We start from the raw sequence: 24,131 nt of genomic DNA on the forward strand, positions 1-24,131 counted from the left end.
CATACAGGAAGTTTATAATGAGCAATTGAGGCTGGGTCCTGAGGACTGAGCGACACTGGTCACACACGTGGCCAAAAAGCCCACGCGGGTAAGAATAGCTGCAGTCAGCCTGCTTTAGCCAGGAGCCAGTTTGAGAACATATGGCAAAACAAATGATTCAATGCAATCTGCTCGTTCTGCCGCTCCCCCTAAATATTGCTGTACTAACATCCTCTGCTTTTTGCCTTATTACAGTGTTACTATTTAAGAGCACGGAAAACACCTGTAGGGATGACAGAGACCTACAGAATTACCAACGTGATATGCTGCTGTGGAGATTCTCTTGCTGTTTGCATAGATCAGCTTGAGATGTTTACACTTATCTTGCTTCTTACTCATGTGAGAGAAGGGAACAGAAGGAAAAGCCAGAAGGCTTATGCAGTTTGCTCCTTTTTCTTTCTTGCACACAACAATGAATGCATTCTCCCAGTACATCTGGATTTCACACCAGGCACCCCAGCTCCTACCCAGCATCACTGCCCTTAAACTTTGTGAGGCTCACAAGAAACAGAAGTTTTACCATTTAAACCCCTATTCACATCCTTCAACTTTTTAAAATATCAACTTTCAGGCCTATAATATCCTGAGACAAAAATCTCAGTAAACAATCGAAGGTTTGAAAACGTTTTTCCTTTTATAGAAGTGGCTGTACAAATAAATAAGCAAACACACTACCCAAGCAGTGACGTCTGAGACATCACTGTCACCACAACTCATTCATCTATCAGAAGTCTTGCCACGTTTATTATTTTAAGAGCCACTGAGTTCCCCCAGAATCAGACTGTATATACTATAAAAAACTCCAGTCTGTTGTTTTTTAAAATGAACTTCTCTTAATGGCAAAGGGAAGGTGTTTGAAAACTTGAACTTTTAAGAACTGGGACAAGAGGAAGTAAAAACATATTCTAAGGTTTTCATTTAGGTTTGTTCTATAAAGCTCAGGCCTTAGAAGTAAATTTAAATATTTCTGAGGATCTTAACTACATGGATGCAGACTGACAGACTGCTCTTGGTTTCAGTGAGGTTCTGTCAATAAGCTGCTGTGTAACCTTGGATTATTCCCTCCTCACTGTCTCACTGTGCTCTGCCTTCTCTTTTCTCTCTTCCTTCCTTGTCATTGTTTGGGTCATTAATCCTGACCCTTTGAAGCTCTAAACATGTACTTTGGCATATTGTAGGTAGTCCACTAAAATGATGGGACTACTTACAGAGAACACTTACACATATAGTGTAAATATATATAGTTAATTCATTTATATATATATATATATGTATAAATAAATTTTTATATATAGTATTATAAATAAAATTAAATAGAGGTTTAACAACATAGTTTTGTGTATGTATGAAAATACACCAAAAGAACTAGAAGCTAGTTATCTATCTGTATCTACTGCAACTACACATTATTCCTTTCTTTGGACATTTCCACTGTCAGCTCCAATTCTGGTGGTTATCTACAGAGATTCATAGTATGGGGCACGGTACCATATCACAGTGCAGCTCCAAGTTTAGGTCTCCTTTATTAGTGTGAAGTCGCACATATCCCTTCTTCTTCACATACTGGTATCTCACAACATCTTCTTCAATAGCAGCTATATCAAAGCAAAAGACAGTAATTAGCTCTCTGTAAGCTTACTCATTGATCTTTAGAAATCATCAGTAAACAACTCATAGATTCTACTGTCTGACCCCTTCTCCTGGGGTACTGGGTCTTGAGGGATCCTACTCTGCAATTCATCTACGATATCCTCGCATTAATCTCTGTGCAAAACACTTTCCATTATAGTAAACCACCAACTCTTTGAGAACCAACCAAATAATCTATATTTTAAATCCCAGAAGCATTCAGTATTACAAACTATAATTTTCAAGCAACATCTATCAACCACAAACTTTGAAATCAAATTGCTTCTTGTGCTGGAAGCCAAGCAGGTAATCATCAGTCAACCACAAACTGCTGACATACAGAGACCTACCCAGTTCTGAAAACAACTGAAGCTGTTACTGGAGACATTACTGGTAAGTCAAACCAAAGGATCAATCGATGGTGTTTCCATTCCCATTTTGTCAAAATGTCCAGTTAGACAGATATTTTCTATACTCAGTCACCTGCAGATCACTGTAACTTACCAAGTAAAGGAACTGAATTTGGTAAACGCAGTTTTAGCAATGCGTTCAATCTTTGATTAAGTATGTGACATCTAAATTTTAGTGCCCAATTTTGTCAACTGGAAATACTAATGACTCAGTTATTTAACCAATATCCAAACTAAGTAAATCTTATACATTTGTGATTAGGCTGGAGAATAAAAGGAAAACTTTATTGCATTAAAATGCATTTTTGTGTAACCTTGAAAAGCAGTAAACTAAAAGTTACCACCACAAAATTTGCTGTTGTTCTAACCAATAGCAGGATAGGCCAAAAAGGTGGGCAAGATTTTGTATGGTATTTGAGGAGAGATATTTCATTCCTAACTTAGAAAAGGGGATATGTCACTTTGTCATCCCTGGGCATAGAAATATCTCATTAATTTCCGTTCAAAAGAAGTACCTGTCATTCAAAGCCAAAGCTAGATCATAATTGCTCCATTATTTTCAGAATAAGCTCACTGGAAAGTAAGGATATATCTGGTCTGGGAACACATTTCCATGGCATCAGTACTGACCAATTACCAATGCATTCCTTCAGTCCTCATAAATGTACGGGTGCTAAGGAGCACACTTTAAAACTGGGAAGTAAATAAACAGCTGGTAGGTAGGTAGTTCTGGTACCTGCTTCATGGGTAGTTTCAGGCACCATTGCAGTGGAAGTGAAGGAAGCACTTACAGCTCCAGTGGAATAGTGAGCCTGTTTGCAGAGGAAAAAGCAAGAGAAAAAGACATTAGATCTTAGAATTTGTCTACCAAAGATACTATACAAGCATTAGAAACAATGTCATCCTTCTGAAGGCAGACTTTCTGCTCTAGCTCCTACTGAAAGAAACAAATACCCAGCACAGTGATAATTCTCCATCTGTTGCCTAGATTTGCTCTGATGAAACTGTAGTAAAGGCTGCTCATGCACTGAGCCAAAGGGGCTTAGTGCTTCCACTACAGTTTAATATATCACTATGCAAAGATTCTACTATCAGAATTTATTTGTATGTCCATGGGTGGAGATAGGCAAGGAGTACTTCTGCCAAGACATCTGTAGAAGCCTCCAGTGCTGCTGAGTGAGTGGAAGGAAAATCCAGTGAACCACAGAGATGCTGTGGGGGAGAGCAAACCAGCCCCCTCCCACAGCCGGCCCTGCTGCATGTAAAGGCACCGTCCCCTGGTTCCCAAGGTCTATTTTGAGCTCTGTAATTCTGCAGATGGGAGATGTTAATGTCACACATGGATTTTGGAGTAAATTACAAAGAGCTAATAAACCCAGAGACAAGTTTAGCAGTTCCAGGGAAATGCCTGTAAGGAGTCCAGGCCAGGTCAATGCTCATTCCATAAGGTTTCCCTGCATCCTAAGCAAGTTTACAGCTATGCCCATCCACATCATAAGCTGACAATCCCAATTCCCCAACATGTGTAGAGCACAGCCTTGCCTCTGCCCTCTTTTTTCTCCTCCTTACTCATTTTTTTTTATTGTAACACTACAATGTCTCAAAAAAGGGGGCATTTGTGATCCTACTCCTTGGTCACATACATTCCCTAATCTGTCCCTAAGCCCTCTCATTAAAAGCTGTATGGTGCACTGCTATTAGTTCTCATGTAAGGGTAAACAAAGCCAGTAGGCACACACATTCCAGAATTATTAAACGACAGAAGAATACTCTCTCTTGCCCGTTTCAAACAGCCTTTGATGTAGGAAATCTAGATGCAGATGAATTGTTTCTCTTGACAACCATGAGCATGCACCTAGAAGAACATCCTTTAAAATATTCCACTAAACCCCTGCATTCCAGTGGAAAAAAAAATGGAGGAGCAGCTGTGGATGATTTATGTATTTGCCCACACTAGAAATTATTCACTTGCACTACCCTTACAGTGTGCTCTCTCTGCCAATAAATGCAGGAAGCAATGATAAACAAACTCAGAGTGAGAGATTACAACCTGGGAAAAAGGTTCTGCCAACACATACATAACCACATCATAAGGATTCTTCCTTCTTACTGTGCTCCACTTCTCAAATGTTTAGGTTGATTTGCAATGATTTAACAAATAGAAACTCACTGACATATATTATGCATGTCTAAGGAATCCTGATATGATTCTCATATTTTCATCTACGACAAATTTCTGTGTGAGAGAAAACAGAAGGAGCAGTGTTTGTTTATACTGCAATACGGCCTCTAAGAAGAAAAACAACTATTACCATTCTTGAAGAAGTCAACCAGTACCAAACTACAAATTGAGTCAACTTACTGCATTCAGCTTATCCACTTTCTTCTTTTCAGGAGCCTTCATAGTAGCTGCTAAAATATCATCGCCTTTGAATTCCTTATAAAGCTCCAGTAAAGTCTCTCGGGTCTCTGTATTTGTATTTTTCAAATAGTAAGATGGATCTAATTTTGCTTTTTCTTCATCTAGGTAAGACAAAGTTAAATCACTCAGAATTAAAAGAAAAACTGTATTTTGTTCTCCTTCAGCTTATTACATATCTAATTACACAATTTTTTTTTAATTCAACTTTTTTTTTTTAAATAAAAAGGTCTAGCAACTGTATTTATTCCTACAGACACAGTGACAAATAGCAATGCATAAGACTAATGACAGTGTAACCCAAAATACAGCACAATAAATATATGATGTACAAGAAAAAAAAATCAAACCAACCATCATGAAAATTTATTTGAAACCACTAGAAATTATCTAAGTCCATTCAAGTCTTGTAAAATTTTTATAGAACAATAAAGACAAACTACAGTTGGGTACAATATAAACTTCTGTCCTTCATCTCCGCACTGAATGGCCAGGCCTGTGATGCAAAAATCCCTTACTTTGACCAGGTGAATAGAAAGAAATGCTTGCTTGCACAAGATTAAAAAAACCCCAAAATCAGATATGAGCATAGTAAGCTAACCACTGAGAGACGTCCTTCCAGAAAACAGAGTCAATTCCATAACATCATCTTCAGATTTTGCATATTTGCGTTGGTGTTTTCTCAGCCTACCTTCAATTCATCCTTACCTGGATCAATTACTTTTATGTTGTTCTTAACATGAAAGAAGTTTGAGACATTGAACTTATCCAGGTTTGTTGGATCCTGAAAATAATTAAAAAACCTAGTATCAGAGACCTTGGTAGGCACCTATTCCAAGCAACAGACTAGTCCAAAGGGCAGACACCACCATAATAAATAAACAAACAGGGAGAGACAGAATAATTTTCATACTCCCCAAACCACAGAAAGATGGAAAAAATATAAAGCAATCAACCCCAACCAACATCAGCAATGAGTCTGTTCACAGCAGACTCCTTAGGGATCTGGAATTCAGTTCCAAACATAATATTACACATATATCACCCACAGAAGTTACCACCAGAGCTCAGCTGAGTCTACCCTATCCTAGTGAGGAGCAAGAACAATGCAATTCCCTGGTTCTTTCCTTTGTTCTGAGCTTTGGTTTAAGATCTATGCAAATGCACATAAGCTATCTCCTGCTATTTATAACCCTGGGCCTGATTTGCACATGCTCTGTGAACTTTTGCAATGCATTTCAAAATACAAATAAAACCTCAGAGCAAGTCTCTGCAGTAAGAACTGTTTTGACAGTTGTTTTTTTTACTAGTGCTTACAGAACTATGTTTAAAAATAATGGGAAAAAAAATGCTATTATGAAAATTCAATTTAGTGACCACTGGAGGAAAACAGCAGAAACACACAGTCCATTAACTGTGATTCTTTATGCTATCTCTAGGCAACTTGCTGCAGAACTTTGACCTTTTGTTAGAGAGAATGAGACAAGGAATGCCTACTGGTGATCTAGGTTACTTTATACTATTATTAAACAGTCTTTAATCCTCTCTTTACAATGACTTCAAGGTTTTCTCCTCAAAGCTCCTCTGCAGCACAGAAAGGTCAAAACATCAGTCCAGGACACCCAGTCACTTATGGAAAGTCTGTCTTACAGAAAACAATTCAAACTTTCAAATAGCAAAGTAACAAAATAATATGCAATAGTTTCTAGTTCAGGATAAAACAATGCAACATACTATGCAAAGAACTGTGTCCTAACATGAATAGTATTATATATATTATCCTAAAAAATTTAACAAAGCTTCTCAGACTACCACAGTTGATAAAAAGTTTGAGAATTTAATCTCTGCCAGAAGTAATGCTTAATACAAGCTGAGCTACTAGCTCCATAATTTATAAAATGATCTAATTATGCCTTTCATTCATCCCTGAAATGGTATGCTTCCACCAGAGAGTACATTTTTAGTTTTATTGCTGGTAGTAAAACCAAAACACATTTATGAAATCAAGCTGTGTGATTCTCCACCTTAGTGTGACCTCCTGGCTTTCTGCTGTCCCCTTTCCTAACCACCAGATAATAATTTTCTATTGTTTCCTGTCCCACTATACCACTCCAATAGATCTTCATCAAGACAAAAAAACCCGCCCAAAAATTACATCTTTAAAATCTTGCTTTAGAAACAATCTTTAAATAAAACTACTAAGAAATAGGGAATTTGGATCTATTTTTTAGCCATTTTTCTTTCCTCTGACACCAGCACTCAGGTGTATTTATTATTTATTACTTTACATACATATTTATATATGTGTGAATAGAGATGATCTTGACTCTTGCTTTCTGACAGTCAACAAGATGCATGGAGAAAGATTGGAGAAAGAACTCAGTGTGTTTTCACAAGACATTTTCACTCCCAAATACTCCGCAGCAATCATGAGCTGCAGCTTTCCAAGACAGCAATCATTGCCCTGCACATAAATGTACTACCTCAAAAGATGAAGGAAGGAAGCACTGCTTACCCTTTCAGGAAAGGGAAAAAATATCTGTGTATTAATACTAATAGAGATAAATGGATTTATAGCAATCCATGTCTGCAGTTCATGGCAAAACTGAAGGGCAAGACTGACTCCTGAAACCAATTTTTCATGGACAGGAGGAAAGGCAGCAGTAAAAATGAAACAGAAGACACCTTCATGATGTTCTTCTAAATAAAGCTTCTTCATTTATTGATTTATTGATTGTTTAAAAATAAATAAAGGACATCACAACTGCCAGTGTCTTACAAAACCCTGTGCTCAGGGTACCACAAATCAGATTAGTCCACACAGTTTCACAGGCACAGTTCATTCAAACATCTGTGTGGCTTAACCAGCCGAATCACAGGCATCGAGCACCTCCAGCAAAATGTTTACAGTCTCTTTCCTTGCAAGGGGTTTCTCAGGGCTCTCCAAATCACCACCAGCCCCTGCTTTGGCAATGCATCCATTACCGTATGAAGGACAGCAGAGGCCAAAGGCTCCTGCTCCTTGCAGACCAGCTGTCCATCTGCCCTCTGGGAGATCTGAACTCCAAACCCCAGAACTGTGACCCAGGTCCTCTGTACAAGGTCCTCCCATCACATCCACGTGGGCCATCTGTTCCAATAGAAGCCTTGACAAAGGTTTGGTTTACAGTGTTGTCCCTTGTATTCCTGGTTCTGCAAAGCAAGAGTCTCACCACACATCCAGAAGGGGGACAACCCACACTCCTACCCCAAAAGAGATTTCCCTCTGGCAGTGGAAGAGCCCCTCAAAAATGGTTCCTCAAATTGAAATTCGAGTATCATCTTGTACAGGACACCTAGGACATGTTTATTCCTCCCTCTAAAATACAGCATCTTGATATACTAAGAGAAGTTCAACCAGAATTAGTTTGATTAGAATTAGTGTGAATTTGAATTAGCATACTGTGAAAGAACTGCAGTGAATATTAAGTCAAACACAGAACACCAGTTGCTTCTACCTGACCTCAAGAGCACAAACACCTCTGACCAGTCCAACCTGTGCTGCAGAAGACACAAACCATTTCCTAACCAAGTCCTACAACACAAGAGACACATTTTTTAAAGGTAAGACTATGAAAATTTTGTAATTTTGCACAGTCTTTAGACATATCACTTCAGGAAGAAAACTGTCTAAACACTAATAACTAGCCTGCCAAGCTCCTCTCATTGCATCCACGACAGTTACTGGGCACAAAATCAGAGCAGTCCAAACAAGATGCCACAGGGATGGGCAGACAGACATACTCACATTGTCAAAGCCTCAAGCTCTCATCAATTACTTGCCTCTCCTGGTCAGAGAAAGGCTGGACTCATGGGGATGTTCCCAATCCTGTTAAGATTAAGGCCTGGGGCCCAAAGACCTAAAGAAATAATTTCTGTGTAAGTGCCCAGAAACCAGAAAGGAAGATGAACCATGGCCTACTTTTGTTTGCCTTAGCATGTTTAAAAATACGTATTCAGAACACCATGGTTGGCAGTCTCAGGGTTTTTCTTACTAAGGTTACGAACCATAAACTTTAGTTTAGCAAATTATTAGCACAGATATAGACTTCAAAGGGTTGCGAACTATCATCACTGTTAAAAATCTCCTATTTAATGTTTTCCTGAAAGCTGAGGTCTGAAAACAATCTCAAGTTTTATTCCACTCGTTTTTTCCCAGTAATTTTCTGGTTTTACCTACTTAGGGAAACAGCTTGAACTCTGCTAATCTTAAGCGCCACATACAACCCCCCAAAAAGCAGGTTAAAACCAGCAGGTTTACACTGTGTGATTTCTTTTAGCCCTGATTTCTCTCTTACCATTTGGCTGGCCATGCTGCATCCCTAATTATCCTCAGGACTGTCACCCTCATATGCCGACCATGTCCCACTTCCTTACCTGCTACTCTGCACATCCATTGGTGCAGGATTCTCCCTCATAGAGACCTCACCCACAGCCGTGAGGAAATCTGCTCTGACCTTCTGTCACACAAAGAGCAAACGAGGAATAGCTGAGGAGTGAAATATCAATTAACACTGTGCAGCTCAGCTACCTCCAGCTCTGCTCATTACGTGCTTCCTGCCACAAATGTCAGTGGTGTTTAACAGCTTGTTGGGAGCCATGTCTTGTCCACAGCTGATTAGGTTATATAGAAACAATAAAACTGACATAAGGAAGCACATAACAGTATAAGGCTTTTTTCCCCTATAACAGCAGCAAACCTGTTAGCATTTACCCAGACTTGGTGTTTTCTTCTCTTCCTCCCCCCGTTTCTGCAGTACAAAGAAGATGCATTTGTTGGCCTGCATCTACCAGGGAAGGCTCTCTGCAGGCTGCCACCAGAGCACTGTGCCTGTTACCCCTGGCACAGCAGGGCAGGGGCTTCATTGCAATTCATTCAGCAAGGAGGAATCTCCCACGTGTGCCTCTGCCTCACCTGCAGCACTGCCACTGAGTACAGCCACACTTGTCATTAAATCTCCTGCCAGGACACAGCTCAGCAATAGCTTCGAAGAGTTTCCAGAGCAGGAATAATTTCTGCTGTATCCTCACAAACTTAAGTTTGTTTCTTGTTTGTGAACAGAGCCACAGTGGAGGATGACAAATTGACAGGGTGCTAAAGGGGAAATTGTTCTTCACTCCTCTGAACACTTCCTACCAAATGGGATGTGAAAGCTGGGTATTTCAGCATTCTTACTTTGCTCTCCTCAGGACCTCTCACACTTGCTGGGATGGGAAGTCCACCAACGTGTCCAGCAAAGCACTACCTGACCCTGTTCCTCTCTCCACACTGAGCTGGGGCAGACACTTGCTTCAGCCTGCCTGGTGTTATATGGGGGAATTCAGATGACAGGTATTTATGTGCTTGCCATTAAGTTCCACATCATTACACAAAGAATAATTTGTATGATATAGGATTGAAACACAATGCAATTTACATTCACACAAATTAATAATAATTTCTACCAGACTGTTGACCAGATTTTGTCATAAAGATTTGACAGCAGATATTGAAATCTAGCACGCAATCCCTCAAAAATTTAACTTGGAAGATAATTTCAAATTAGGTTAAACATTTAAACTGAATACTAGCTTAAAACCAGTAAAATATAGGACTGGAAGAATCACCTAGTTCTGCACTGAGGTCTAATGTAATATTATTTCAAAAGCTGTGCTCAATCCTACCTTGAAACCAATTGCAAAGTGAAATGATGAACATCAATGAACCAGAATGGCAAGCAGAAGAGGGAGGTACGAACACTGCAAACAAGTGTTAACAATATCAGCTTTTCCATTACAGACACCCTGTCCCCACAGATCTCCAAGTGCTTTACATCCTGCCTTACCCATTAAGTGTAACTAATTAATCTTACAGTACTAGAGTTGTCTGTCAGCTGGGAACACATTCCTGACATTTTCAAGGGATGCTGAGTTAGGCTGAGCTGATCATCTTTCAAGGTAAAGAATATAAGTGGGTTTAAAGTTCTGAGAAACACAGACAACATACATACAGCATATTCCATTTAAAAGAGATATGAACCAGTACAGTTGGGAGAAAAATTATCTGAAATAATGATAAACTGCAAGGAGAGAGAAACTTGGAAAAATATAAGACCTGCACTGCAGAAGATGGAAAACCTGACTTAAGCTTGTAGCAAGATCACAAAGCTAAGAAAAGGAAATTTAAATTTTAGTGTAAAGAGCTACAGTCTAAAAAACCCAGTCATACTGGGAGTGCTGTATCTAGGAAGGGTATCATATGGAATAATGTCATGTGCATTTCTGTCATCATCAGCAAGATGCTAAACTAGAATCCGTGACTTCTTCCGCCTCAACAACTCCATTCCAGTACTGGTAATGTATCTTGCACACCAGGACATGGTATTACTCTTTACCTCCTGCCCTGACTGGCTGGATAATATGGCCATATGCTGATGAAAAACTGCCATGCTCCACCCCAGGATATTTGCATTTCAACAGGGGAAAAAGCAATTTCTGTATATGGACTACACATAGGAAGCACTGTGGATTCCTTTACAAAGAGAAACACATCTTAGACCTAAGACGGTATTATTAACAACTAAAGCTGTGATTCTGCTTTTTTTAGTTTCAAATTAAAAAAAAAAAAGTTGTCCTTTTTAACAAGTAAATAGCACATAAATAACTGCTACTAAATTCAAAGCGACCAGATGAGATGGTGCTTAGCAGAAAAGATAACAGGGTGGATTATGACTTGTGTTTGAATAATGTTTAGCACCAAGAACAGGAAAAGCACATTATGCAATTCTGTCTCTTCTGAAAAGAGCAAATATTTTTTGTTTTGTTTTTAATTATATATATTAGGAGAGAGAAGCCAAGTTTGAGGTCAATTGCTATTCTGGTAAAATCCAAGCAGATGTAGGATTGTCCTTTATGTATCAATAAGGAAAAATGTGATCATACAAATAATCTGTAAAGATACATCATTCCTATTTTCCACTTACCATGTTGTATTTCACTACCAAACACAGGTACCCCATCTGTTTCCTAGGACATTCAGAGTCAGCCTCTGGAAATGCTATTTTCTATTGCTAAACACAGCTATTACAGACAGCCCTATTCAGCTGTTCTTTGCAAAGTAAAGAATGTTTTTAATAGCAACTTCCTTTATATCTACTTTTTTGCCAAACAGCAGGGTCAGTGATACCAACTCACTCTCAAATCCAGCTCTCTTGGATACCACAGCACACAATTTACATGGGGGAATGAGAAAACAGCAAAGTGATAAATTTCAACACAGAACTGAAAGGTTTTTAAGAGAAGGAGGAATTGGGGTAGAGCTCTGAAACACAACAGATTGCAGTCATGAACTCTGGCTAAGAAACAGAGCCACAGGTGGTGGAGCTTGGCAGTGTGAAGCCTGAAGCCACCACGCTGCCTGCAGTGCTGTCAACAAGAGAGCTTGTAGAGGAGACATCAGTCTGTCTTTCAATAATTTATATGAAGAAAACACTGTGAGAAAATAACAACACATTTCTCTACCACATATACTTAAGCAATTCTAATATCCATGCTAGTCATGCCACTTCAGGTTGAATCCTGGCCTCAACAGAGCAAGTCAGGGTAGGGCAGCATTTGAATAGGAAAAAATCAAGTTACATGTGCAAGTTTGCAGTGGCTGTTGGGCAGTGCAGTAAATGGCTCTCACTTCTCCTTCAACAGCCCGAAGCCATTTTAGACTGTTTGTTAAAAATAACTCTGAAAAACATATTTAAAACCCGATCTGGTAAAAGGTCAAATTTTATCTGGTCAACAGCATTCAGATGGTCAAATCTCTTGCAGTCCAATCCCAAGATGGGGGTGTCTTTGCTATTTCTAAACTTATTTAAGAAGAGTGTAGCACAAGACTGTACACTGCAGAAGTTAACACCAATCCATAATGAACTGTTTACTTAAGAGGATCAAATCTACTCACACATTATGAACACCACCCTAAACGGAGGTGGGAGAGGTGCAGGCAATGTGTGACTGTGACCTTGGACTGCACAACTACCAGAATCTACTTAGTCTCACATTAGACATATTCCTCCAAACAAAACAGAAGCCCAACATGTCAAGAGGGAAGATGAAAAATATTGATAAAAACTCACATAGGGAATGACTAAATTTTTAGATGTTGCACTTTGAGATTTAGCGGACTAGAGCAGCTGTGAAAAATCAAAGCTAGGCAAGTAACAGGAAGACACTCTTTATACATACATTCAATTCCAACCCTACAAAACATACCAAAATATTTTTTTAGCAACTGCACATTTCAATTATTTGTCCAAAATAACTTGGTTTTCCATACGGGTACACAGACACATTTTTAGACACTTGTCTTTTTTTACTTTTCCAAATCCATTAGCAACCATGCAGTTACACAGAAATAACATTCTGTTGGGAGCTTTCAATCTGAAAAAAAAGCTGTATTTTTTGCATCCATTGGAATAAAAACATTTTACTTTGTTGCTTTAGCTTGAACAGCAACAAGCCCAAAGGAACAGAGGAAAAATATTTAAAAACATGCTGTTAAGCACTGGGAGTAGGGAAGAAGGGCTACGCTTTATTTAAATTTAGACATAAATGAAAAATATTTTTCTATTTGAATTAGACTGTATTAGTCTTGGCTAGTGGCAATTAAGAGTTCATGAGATGCATACTAACTCATGATTTCAATAATAATGATCCTAGAATATTTTTTTCCCTGTTTTGAAACCATGCAAGCTTAAAAGTACCTATTTTTAAACAAAAGTTTTAGATCTTTTGATATGAAACTTTATCTATAAATAACTATCTTTTACACTGTAAAATTTACAATGCTCTTTTAATTTAGGTTTTAATTTTCTTAAAATCAGCAAAGAACCAACATTGGTATCTATTAAGAAGAAAAACATTCCAAACAAGTAATTAGAGAAAATCCTCTGGTTTGCTGCTTGTTTGATTCTACATTTAGAGAAACATTCCATGGAAAACACTTTTCTGAAGCTTTGACTCTTTTATACATCATTGAAAGAGTAAGACAGACAATCCACTTCAGTCTTAATGCAACATGTCCAGTTCCTAAAAGTTTAAATACTTTACATTCTAAACATTGTTTCTTTTGATACCACAGGCCACGTGGGGCAACTTACTACTCTTCCAGATTGTTATATGGCATCTTTGTGACTCATCTGGATAACAAAGAAAATACAGCAAAGTTTTTCTGTTCAGTGACTCTAGTTTCCTACTAGAACAGTGTACATAGCATTTCACCCTCTGCAAAAAAAAAAGCTGTATGGTGTGAGGTGTAAGAGAAAGAAAAGGTTACCTGCAGTGTGACGATGTCTTGCCGAGTGAAAGGCTCATCTGTCAGGAGATCCTTGTAGCTCTTCGGTTTTATGTTCAGCTGCTCAACTGCCTAACAGCCAGGCAAAGGACACAGACAGCAAAAATCAGATTCTCGTGTGTAAATGTTACAAGTAAACATGTGATATCAATAAAATCTTGAAGTACACATCATAAAGAAAACAACACTGGATATGGATTCATTAATTGAAGGATTTCTTTGCTACTGAAAAAATAAATAAACCTGCTTTTACAGTAAGGATTATACAAAGAAGTCACGATTAAAATTCCACTTGGGTTCACATAAATGTTCACAAAACATGAATAAAAATGCAGTTTAAGTGTCCATTAAGGCATTTTTTCTCCTATTCCCCCAGCTCCAGCTAAAATGCTCTTTTTCATTCACTAATATGAATAGAAATGAGGCAATTTGTGTTTTTGTGATGACACTGTATCAAAAAGAAGACAACAGAAAATTTGGCTATTATTTCAACTGAGGAGCATGTAAGAGCTACTTATTTTGAAATACAAGATTCAGTACATGCAGATTAACTTAAGGTTTTAGAAATATTATTTAATTCATATTCTGAAGTTGTTCCTATTTTGAAGGCTAAAGTTGGACAACAATTTGTGAAGTTAGTTCATCTCCCTGTCCTTTAATTTCCCTGGCTGTAAAACAAGAATAAAATTTACCTGTGTTTCTAAACCATTTTGTGATCTTTACTGAAATGCACCAAGTATAAAATAGTAGTAATGGAATGCAACAGAGAACCTACCTCATAGGCAAACACATTTCCAGTAGTCTTGATGGCCACAATATGGGAGTTATTGGTAAATACAGTAAACAGCACTGGACAGTGATACTTGCCTGATAGAGGGAAAAAAGTTTAAATTTCACACGAAGACCTGTAACTGTTTTGAAACAGCTAATTTCTCTGATCTCTGTGGATGATATTTACATTAATTTTTAATATAAAGTGTAACTTCAGTGTGTATTCAATGGTGTTTCAACAACGTTTTGATTCTCCAATGACAGAAAAGGTGCTAGAAAAAGTAACAGTTAAGAGAACTATAAAACAAGCAAGGAAAATGCAGTTCTGAAATCTATTGCCTTCAATCCCCCAACACGGAACTTTGTCCAGCTTGCTTGATACTTATGAAATACCACAGTACAATTGCTACTGTTGTAATCAAAGATCTATTGATAACATGAGCCTGTACCTTGTAACGAGTCCAGTGCTCTGTATCACTCTTGTTCCCAGGAATAAAAGTTTAGCTTACAGCCTACAGAAAAGTTCACAACAGCTGTTGTGCTTTAAGCAGGGGGAGCATTTTGTATTCAAATGTGGCAAGCAGAATGCCATTAAATCTGAACACGTTACTCAATAAGGTACCCAGCTTCTGCTCTAATCAAGCTGTGAATTTTCCCAGGAGGGTCAGCACAAATATTAAGCAAGTCAACAGCAAGCAAACTGATGGGAGGCAATGTAGGAGGAAAAAGAAAAATGTCTGGATAATCTCAGCAGAAAGCAATTAGAAGAAGGTTATTAATACTTGATCAGTTTGCTAGACCTGGGGGTTTGAGTGAGATTTTTGAAATAAGTTGAGCCTATTTGGTTCTTTTTTTCCTAGTTACCATTTGAAAATCAAAGTTGGGCCTATTTGGTTCTTGTTTTTCAAATTACCATTTGAAAATCAAAACCAGCAGGGAGGCCAGAACAGGCTGCTCCCAGCACCTGTGAGGACAGGGGAGGCAAACACTTAGAGAGACTGTGCTCACTGTGCCATCAGAGGCAGCTCTGCCTCCCTGCCTAAGTCAAAGCTGAGGACACTTTTGTTAATGCCACCAGGGCTGAAGGAAAGCCATTGCCACAAGGGACTGAAACTCAAGAAGTTTAGAAAGGGATTTTTGGAAGTGGCATCAGGGTATGGCCCAACTGATGGATACAGAAACACTCTGGTAAAATGTGAGGCCTTGTTCCAGCTTCATAAAAAAGAGCAAGTCACCATATTCTCAGTTCTAGGACAAGCAAAACTACTGAGGGCACACACATGTTGATCGGGATAGAAGGTACTCAACTCATAAGTGATCACTAAATGTGAGAAACTGCAATGTCCAAAGACCTTTTGCATCATATTTCTGTGTGAACAGAGAAGATCCTACATATGTAGCAACCATTCCACATCTTACAATTTAAAGAAAAGTTTGCTGATAGACAGAAATGCAACATTTAATTTTTGTCTTTCGTTGCATTTTCCCGTGATTGGTTAATGACACAGAATGCACCTTTTTAAGGAAAAGGCTTCTAAGACTGTATGGCTGTTGTCATTCCACGCCAGCATTATGAACTGGACTTCTTCAGGGAAAGCACAATGTCATGGTACCTTTCAAAAGCTTTGGCCACACTGACTGATGACCAATTTTTAACACCCTGCTCTTGAGACAGATGGAACACAAGGTGCAGAAGAAATCTATCAGCTACAGAAAAGAGCTTGTAATCCACAGATTTTGGTAAAATAAGGAGACAGACACTCCAGAATTTTATTCCCACCTAATCTTTGCCATTCTCATTTCAAAGAAATCATTATCTGCTTTGTAGAAGATGAATTCATCTCCACTCTTCTCTTTTGTTCCTACCATGCTCTCTTAGGAAGCAGATTTTATATCTTGCAGAAATAAAACTCGAGGCAACTGTCTTGTGTGCTTCTATTCATAAAATCCCACGTGTTCATTTAAGTCTAATCCCTTTTATAAACAAAAAGCTGTTCAAAACCAAGTGAACAGCAAATATTGCCACAGGCAAGTTAGAAATAAGATAACATTACAGAAATTTCACTCTTTCTGATTCTTTCCTTAAAGTAAACAGTACCTTAGTGCAGTAGCAGCTATAGTAAAGTGAAATTGCTGAATAATTTACAGCTCCCCAGTGTAAAGAAAAAGAGAAATGGAACTTTGAAGGTAAACATATCACTCACAAGAAGCAATTACTCTACTCAAAAAATAAAAACCATGATAGAGAACACAAACTACTTAAGTTCACCATGAGGTAAGGCAAACCAGAATTTATTGAAGAACTCATTAAGGAAAAAAAACCAACAAAACACCACCACAGAAAATGACTGCACTTACCTTCACTGTTTTTAGCAAAATTCAGTTTTATAAGTGATTTGGCATCCAGTTTCTAAAGAAAATAAAGCATTAAAAAGATTAATCACAACAGAATGTAACCATGGAAATAAGAGGAAACTGTAACATCACTGTTAGGACTTTAATAGTACATAATTTATTAATAATATATTGCAAGTCGTCTGAATCATCAGAACCCTGGGAATTCAAGTCACAGACAGCCCACAAAAACAAGGCTCAGGGAGCCTGAGAACTGGGATACATTTGTTTACAGGGCTGTATTTGACACAGTACAGTGCTAACCATGGGGAATCAGCTCAAGGAGTTGCACAACTCTTAGCACAGACTGAAAAGGGAGTTTGCATGAAAAGCTAAGAGGCAAAGATCATCACTGCTGATAAGAAAGGGCAATTCAGCAGGGACCTCTGATGAAAGTCATAAAGCCAGCAAACCATTTTGGCAATCAAGCTCAATGCCTTTTCTGAAATAACTGTAATTTTCCTTTTACTCAGGAAATGCGCAGTGGAGCCCACATGACAGCCAGCAATAATAAAGAGAAACGGAGGCACAGGTTCTCTGGAGAGGCACTTGGGGTCACAAAGGGAGTCCCAGGAGGGATTTTCAGCCACTTAATCCCCAGGTAACAATTCCACTGAACAGGGAACTGAGATGACAGCCAAGGTTGGGATAATGTTCTCCAGCTCTAGAGAGGACACTGCAAACTGAGCTACTCCTGCTCTCCCATGCTTCATCAGAAGGATGTCTATGGCATTTTTCTGCTGCCCTCTCTCTGGAAGGGTTTTCTGACATGGGAAAAGAAGAGCTGTTGGGCTGGCAAACATTTCTGGACAATCAGGCTGCTCCTGTCCTGCAGCCTTCCCTAAGACATGGAAGCTGCAAACACACCCAAAATAACAGTGAACCTTCAGTAACATGACAGGCCCACGTATGCCAGTCATTCCATGGGGTCAGTATGTGATTTGGGTACATCACAGGCAAGAGAGGGCACATCACAGCCTGGGTGATCCCACCAGCACAGCCTGCTGGGATGGTCTGGTAGTGCTCGACTGGGGCACCCAGCTGGAGACGAAAAGTCCAGCCCAACGAGCTGCAGGGCTGAGTCAGGATCTGAGACTTATAAAAAAACAAACCCTTTGATTGTATCAGCTGTCAGAGACAGTTTCACTGCCAAATGGATCCTTAAAAGCACACACAGCACAGGCCTTTTAAAAGAAACAATCGGTTCTCTTCTCAAAACACACACCTGAAGAGATTAGGGAGGTTTTTATAACCCAGACAGCTCTTAATAAACAGCTACGAGTGGAGATCTGCCAGCCCCGGTGCCGACACTGCTACTTCAATCATTATGGCAAAGAGCAATGAAGAAATCGTGTAAAACTAAGTTAGTGGGCTTTCTGTGCCTAATCAAAATTCATATTCTTGGTTTACAGAGTACATGTTATGACAGCTGGACTCATTCGTTTATAGAAGGCGCTTCTCAAATTGCTCTCAACCAACTGGCAGGCTCATTTGCTGCCAGAAAGGTAACAATCTCTCTAATTTATTAGCAGGAAGAGCAATGAGAGCTAGTAGGAATAAGGTGGGAATGGAAAAAAGAGGCCAGGTTCGGTTATATTTAGTTATGTGATGGAAGACCAGTACCGCTGCTTTTTCTTAAGTGGATTCTCAAAAAAACCACCCACAACACTCCAATAGCTGCCCACTGTTGGGGTACAAAGGACAGCAAAGGCAATGGCAGCTTCTGAAATGACTAAGTGAATGCAGAGATTTATTTATTTATTTATCTTCTTACAAGAAAAAATTATCAAAGAAGTAGTAGGGGAACTGCAGAGTTGCCAAAATTATCATCTGATCCTGGACAGATACGTTCAACCTAAACAACTGTTAACACGAAGCAGCATCCATCTGTGCACATGTTGTGCAACAGCCCAAAAATTATGTTTCAGAGAAAGCTTCTTTAGAAATACAACCACTGGAAACATTGATAATTTCAAGAAAGGTCCTTAAATTATCCTCCTGGCAGACCTGAGGTATGCCCAAAACATATGAGCACCTTTAAAGAAAAATGAAAACAGTTCCCTAAGAAACAGTTTAGCATGATTAAAGATTCAGATTTATACCTTGACAGAAATTTAGTAGAAAAGACAGACTAAACTGCTGTGCAGACTTTAAAGGTAGCAAAAGCTGCAGTGCACTGTTTCATCTGTCACCGTATGATGTATTGTTAGAAGAGCTGCCAAGTCCTCGGACTCTCACTCCACACCCAGGGAAATAGTATGGTATTTCAGGTCATACCTTTCCATAATATGGAAAAAGGTTATTTTTCAGCATCAGTTACTCATGGTGCATCAGCTGCTTGTGCTGGATCTGCTCCCCACAGAGACCAGCACTTACACAGTCTTATGTCAACAGTAAATAAAAAACAATGATTGTCATACAGGAGTTGAAATACTGCCAGGAGTGAGAACCCTGTAGTGAAGTGCTGTACGAATATTACAAACTTTTATTGCCACAGGCTGGCCTTCTATCAGGCTTCTCTTGAAGAAGTGACCTTGACACGTCAGCTTTGGAGTAGCCCTGTGCTTTGGCTTGCGTGGCAAGGCAAGAGGGAGATTTAGTGTTTAGTCAAAGGAAATCTCTGGAGCCTCAGAACAGCAAAACCAGGTGATGATCTGCTGCAAAGGATTGCTCTGTGCCCAGGACCAGGCTACAGGATCTGGCAACTGCACACAGAGCAGCCACAAAGGAGGGAGTCCACACACCAGGACTTCCAGAAGGTCCAGTTTTGAAACACCTACACATTACCCAGGAAAGTGTAAAAGGACATGATATAGGCCACCTGTATAATATCATTTTTTTCCTCTCATTTCACACAAAACCAGGATTATCTTGCATGTGGGTGAATCTCCTTTTATTTATTCTCCATCAAAAGTCAAAGCTTTCCAAGTACCATCACACAGTTTGTTGCCATGGAAATGACTGTTATGCCACAAACGGGTGCCGATCTTCATGGGAAGAGACAGCAGGAGTGAATGAATCCTAAAATGAGTTAAAGCACTTGTTTTCATGTATTTTTTATTATTAATAAGGCTTAAAAGAGAACAAATGTTGCATACATAGCTCAAGTTCAAAACTATTTTCGACCTGAGTTTCCCTGACACACACCCACCATCCAGTTTCAGCCACGCTCCAGTTAAGAAAGCAAGAGGGAAAAAAGTGTTTATTAAAAACACTTGATCTAATTAAATTCTAAATTCCTAATGAAAATGAAAAGGCCACAAGCATCTGCCACTTCCCTTAAGCAGAAATAAGAGCCGCATATTCCCTTCTAAAAATATTTTATGCAGAAATACTGGAAAGCAGACGCATTTCATGGCACGTAGTGCCAGCTGCTCCACAGCAAGGAAGGGCTAAAAAAAAAACAAATGCAAAACCGTGCGAGCTCTTTTCTCAGCTGACTCCTCTCTCACAGGCACACTTCCACAAAGGCAGCCAAGGCTACTTTTGGCCATGACCTACTTTCCTGCGGCAGCAAGAAGCCCCAGCGCCCCGCACGCTCTCATCTGTCAGCTGACAGCAGTGGCTCCTGCGGGATCCCAAAGGGCAGCATCCTTTATTGATACCCAGGCAGAGGTGATGACGCCACGGAGGTTAGTGGGGCACTGTGGCAGCTCGCGGATGGAACACGCCAATTGTTTCGAATTAAATCACTCTCTGTCATCGCTGGGTGGCTCATGCAGATATGACCTACAATCCCCACGCATCAATTAGTTACACTCGCTGAATCTCTTTGGTCTCTGGCTGCACGTTCTTCTTGTTAATGAGGCTCTGACCCTGTTGGATATGCACCAGCCTGAAAAGCAATCAAAAAGGGCTCCACTGATTCTCTACCCACACATGGGCAGAGCTGGTGACGTGCAGCAAGTACTGCGTTTAGTAAAGACAGACTTTCCCATCCTACCAACAGTAACTGAGTAAGTGTTCAAATGTTCAGCACTTGGGGATTGGACCCCCTGATCGGACACACTGAATGGCCTCTGTCAGGAACACACAAAAATCCAGGGAAGCTAGTATTGGGGTTGTGTGGCCAGGTTTTTGTAGCAGGAGGCTACAAGGCTTCTGTGAGAAGCTGCTGGAAGCTTCTGCTGTGTCCAGCTGGCTCCAGGATGGACATGCTGCTGGCCAAGGCTGGGACAATCAGAAACGGTGGTAAGGCCTCTGGGATAACTTATCTAAGAAGAAAATCTCTTCTTACCCTTATCTCAACCCATGAACCCCCAGTGACATTTTCTCTCCCCTGTCCAGTTGTGGAGGACCAGGGAGAGAGGGGCTTTGGCAGTGCCTGGGGTCCAGCCAGGGCCAACACACTACATGGGGAAAAATTAATGTGTCACATCTGAACTGGTTCATAACAGGAGGTCAAAAGTCATTCAGAGCTGGCATGGCCATTTGATGGTTTTTCATCCCACCAAAACAAGAAACACAGAGTTACCTCAAGCAGAAGAGAAAGCCAGAACAAGCACTAATATTGAAACGCAGTGCTGCTACCAAGTACCAAGCTTAGCTTAACAACAGCAAACGAATTTTGTATTACATGCTTTGGTTTCTTTAGAGATGAGACCTGTTACGTATAACTTGGCATACAACTTCCCATTTTAAGAAGCCCTCTTACAATTTTCCTTGCTACAAAATCTTCACAAAAAATGGGGACATGAATTCAATGAATAGTACTGGAATAATTCCATGTATAATGTTACTTATTTCAGATCCTGTGAACGGATTTAATGATGATAAAGGGCATTGGAAATCCTCAGGTCTACACATTAGGGTTTACAATTGGAAACAGCAGCACTGTTTTAACAAGATAAGCCATCTATGTGTAGTTTAACACTGCATGAAAAATTTGGGCTCAGCAGCCAAGAGACCAGAACAGCCTCACAATTCAAGGTATTATTTCTACGTTCGATTCAACAACAAAAATGCTCCATATTTATCACAGCTGCCTACCTAATGCTAAAAAGATACCCTCAATTCACATTCTTGGATGAAGCTGCTGTTTAACTGCAGTTTTCATGTACTGCTGGGCTAGAATGGAAATGGACACAGAAGATCCTTCATTACACACTTCCAGACCACTGTATTTACATATTTAAAAGTTAATTAAACTGACACCATATGGTCACCAAAGCCTTGTCCAGAGAACCATAAAGATATGGTTGATAACACACACGGCTCACAGATACCAGCAATAATGCTGCTCTATCAAAGAGCACATTAACAGAAATTACCATGAGAAAAAGATGTGTGGCTGCATTGCAAGATCAAACCTGCAGTCTTAATGCAGTCAGAAGTCTACCAATCCAGAGACCCACAGCCAAATACAGTTCAAAGAAAATAAAGCTTTGCAGAAGCACCAAAAATCTAGTCTCCAATTTTAGTGAAAAACAGGCAAGTAAAGATCTGTGGGAAACCTCATGCTGCATCTCATTTAAGGCTAGAGCGCTTCACAGCTGCTAGTTTTTCAAGTGTCACAGTCACAAAATCCCATCCAATGTGCACACTTACACCAAAACACAGAAAAGGAAAAGAAGAGACCATCTGTTCAGTCTGTAAAACCTAGATGTAAATACCTTTTTGCTGTAAGGGACATAATGCATTAGAAATAATGGTGGACATGTTTATCTGCCGTGTCCAGAGGCAGGTTACTGGATCAAACACTGCCCACCACCAGCACAGTCAGCAAGGTGTGAAGGAGGAACAGCAGCTTGACCAGTGACTCATGACACTGGAAGGTTTTATATGTCTTTTTTTGATAAAGCACTTGAGCAGAAAGTAGAGGCAAATCTCATCTTCTTCACCCTCGCTGTTTCCCAAAGATACAGGGAATTGAAAAATAAATCCCCTTTTTAGGACAGATAAAGGCTAACTATTAGTAGTGCTGGGTACACTGCTGTAAAACACACAAACAACTCTGGTAAAGAAAGAACCAGCTATCCATGTTTGTCAGCAACAAAGGAGAATGGGAAATTTTCAGAAAACTCCAAAAAGGAGTTATCTGTCAGGATATGACTCAGTGGGATTTTCATCCCCTTGATCACCCCTGTGTTTTATGACCATTTCCAGTTACGACACATGACTTCCTGATCATTCCTCAGGGCAGGAATCATGTCCTCATATGTTTCTATCCAGGGGCCTTGAAAATTTATGGTCACTAGTCAATTATTAATGCATTTAGACTGTTGAGTAAAAGCTAATAATTTCTGAGGCCAATGAGGTAAGACGACACGGCTCAGTTGCTGCATATTGAAGAGTTCATCTCGTTCAAAGTGGATTCTGGGCATTGGAGCAGCAGCCTGTGTCTGCTGCTCCAGACAAAAATGCACCTGGAGAGAGATGCTTGACGACGACAGCTGTAACCACCCATGTCTGAAAGGCTGCTACTGCCCACAGAAACACAGGCAGCAACATCCAACTGGAAACAACAAAAAAAAAGAGAAAAAGAGGAACTACTGCTCATCCTGGCTACTTATAAATAAATACCTGCTTCTGAAATTACCCAGCCTACCAAAAGAAAATGCAATTAATTGCCATTTTCTCAAAGCACCTTTCCTCTCACATACACTGAAATGGTTTTTGGTCTTACACTATCACGTCTAATATATCAAAGTATTATCAAAGTATTTCAGGAAGAGATTAGAAAATATTCCCACCACTGTAGCAGGCACTCACACAGCATTTACTGTGTATAATTAAGATTAACTCTGTTCAAAGAAGATCTATCCAAATTTAAGAGATGTGGAGGAGAACTCTGACCATGTAGGGTATGGAGAACTTAAAGGTATGAAGAACATCTGAGAGGAAAATACAAGTCTCAACAACAAAATGTCAAGAAAGCATTAAATTCCTTCATGCCAAATACACAGCTGTAAACACTAACAGAGAGAAGCACAATTTTGGCACAAATACAAACAAGACTAAGCTGGTCAAACCCAAAATTTACAGAAGATATGTATCAGATGAAAAACCATCAGCAGAAGCTCTCAGCAGCCATAGCAGGCAGAAAGCAAACACTGGTTCAAGACAGAGCACGCAGTTTGCAAAGCAGACTGAGACAGCTGAAGAC

General features: G+C 39.6%; 1 protein-coding gene across 1 annotated transcript in view; it reads right to left on the minus strand.

The window, feature by feature from the left end:
* The window catches only part of PPIL2 (peptidylprolyl isomerase like 2), a 67,780-nt gene that overhangs the window by 35,977 nt on the left and 7,672 nt on the right, over positions 1 to 24,131 (minus strand). The window contains exons 6-12 of the mRNA XM_042034924.1: positions 16,991 to 17,042; positions 14,637 to 14,728; positions 13,844 to 13,933; positions 5,206 to 5,281; positions 4,441 to 4,601; positions 2,815 to 2,890; positions 1,528 to 1,634 (exon numbers count right to left, since the gene is read on the minus strand). Of these exons, the coding sequence (XP_041890858.1) occupies positions 1,528 to 1,634; positions 2,815 to 2,890; positions 4,441 to 4,601; positions 5,206 to 5,281; positions 13,844 to 13,933; positions 14,637 to 14,728; positions 16,991 to 17,042 (654 nt within the window). The remainder of the gene's footprint in view (positions 1 to 1,527; positions 1,635 to 2,814; positions 2,891 to 4,440; positions 4,602 to 5,205; positions 5,282 to 13,843; positions 13,934 to 14,636; positions 14,729 to 16,990; positions 17,043 to 24,131) is intronic.

This window comes from Corvus kubaryi, unplaced genomic scaffold, assembly GCF_017639235.1.
Source record: "Corvus kubaryi isolate FWS band 111438036 unplaced genomic scaffold, C.kubaryi_AGA036_p1.0 37382, whole genome shotgun sequence".
In the NCBI taxonomy this organism is placed as follows: Eukaryota; Metazoa; Chordata; class Aves; order Passeriformes; family Corvidae; genus Corvus; species Corvus kubaryi.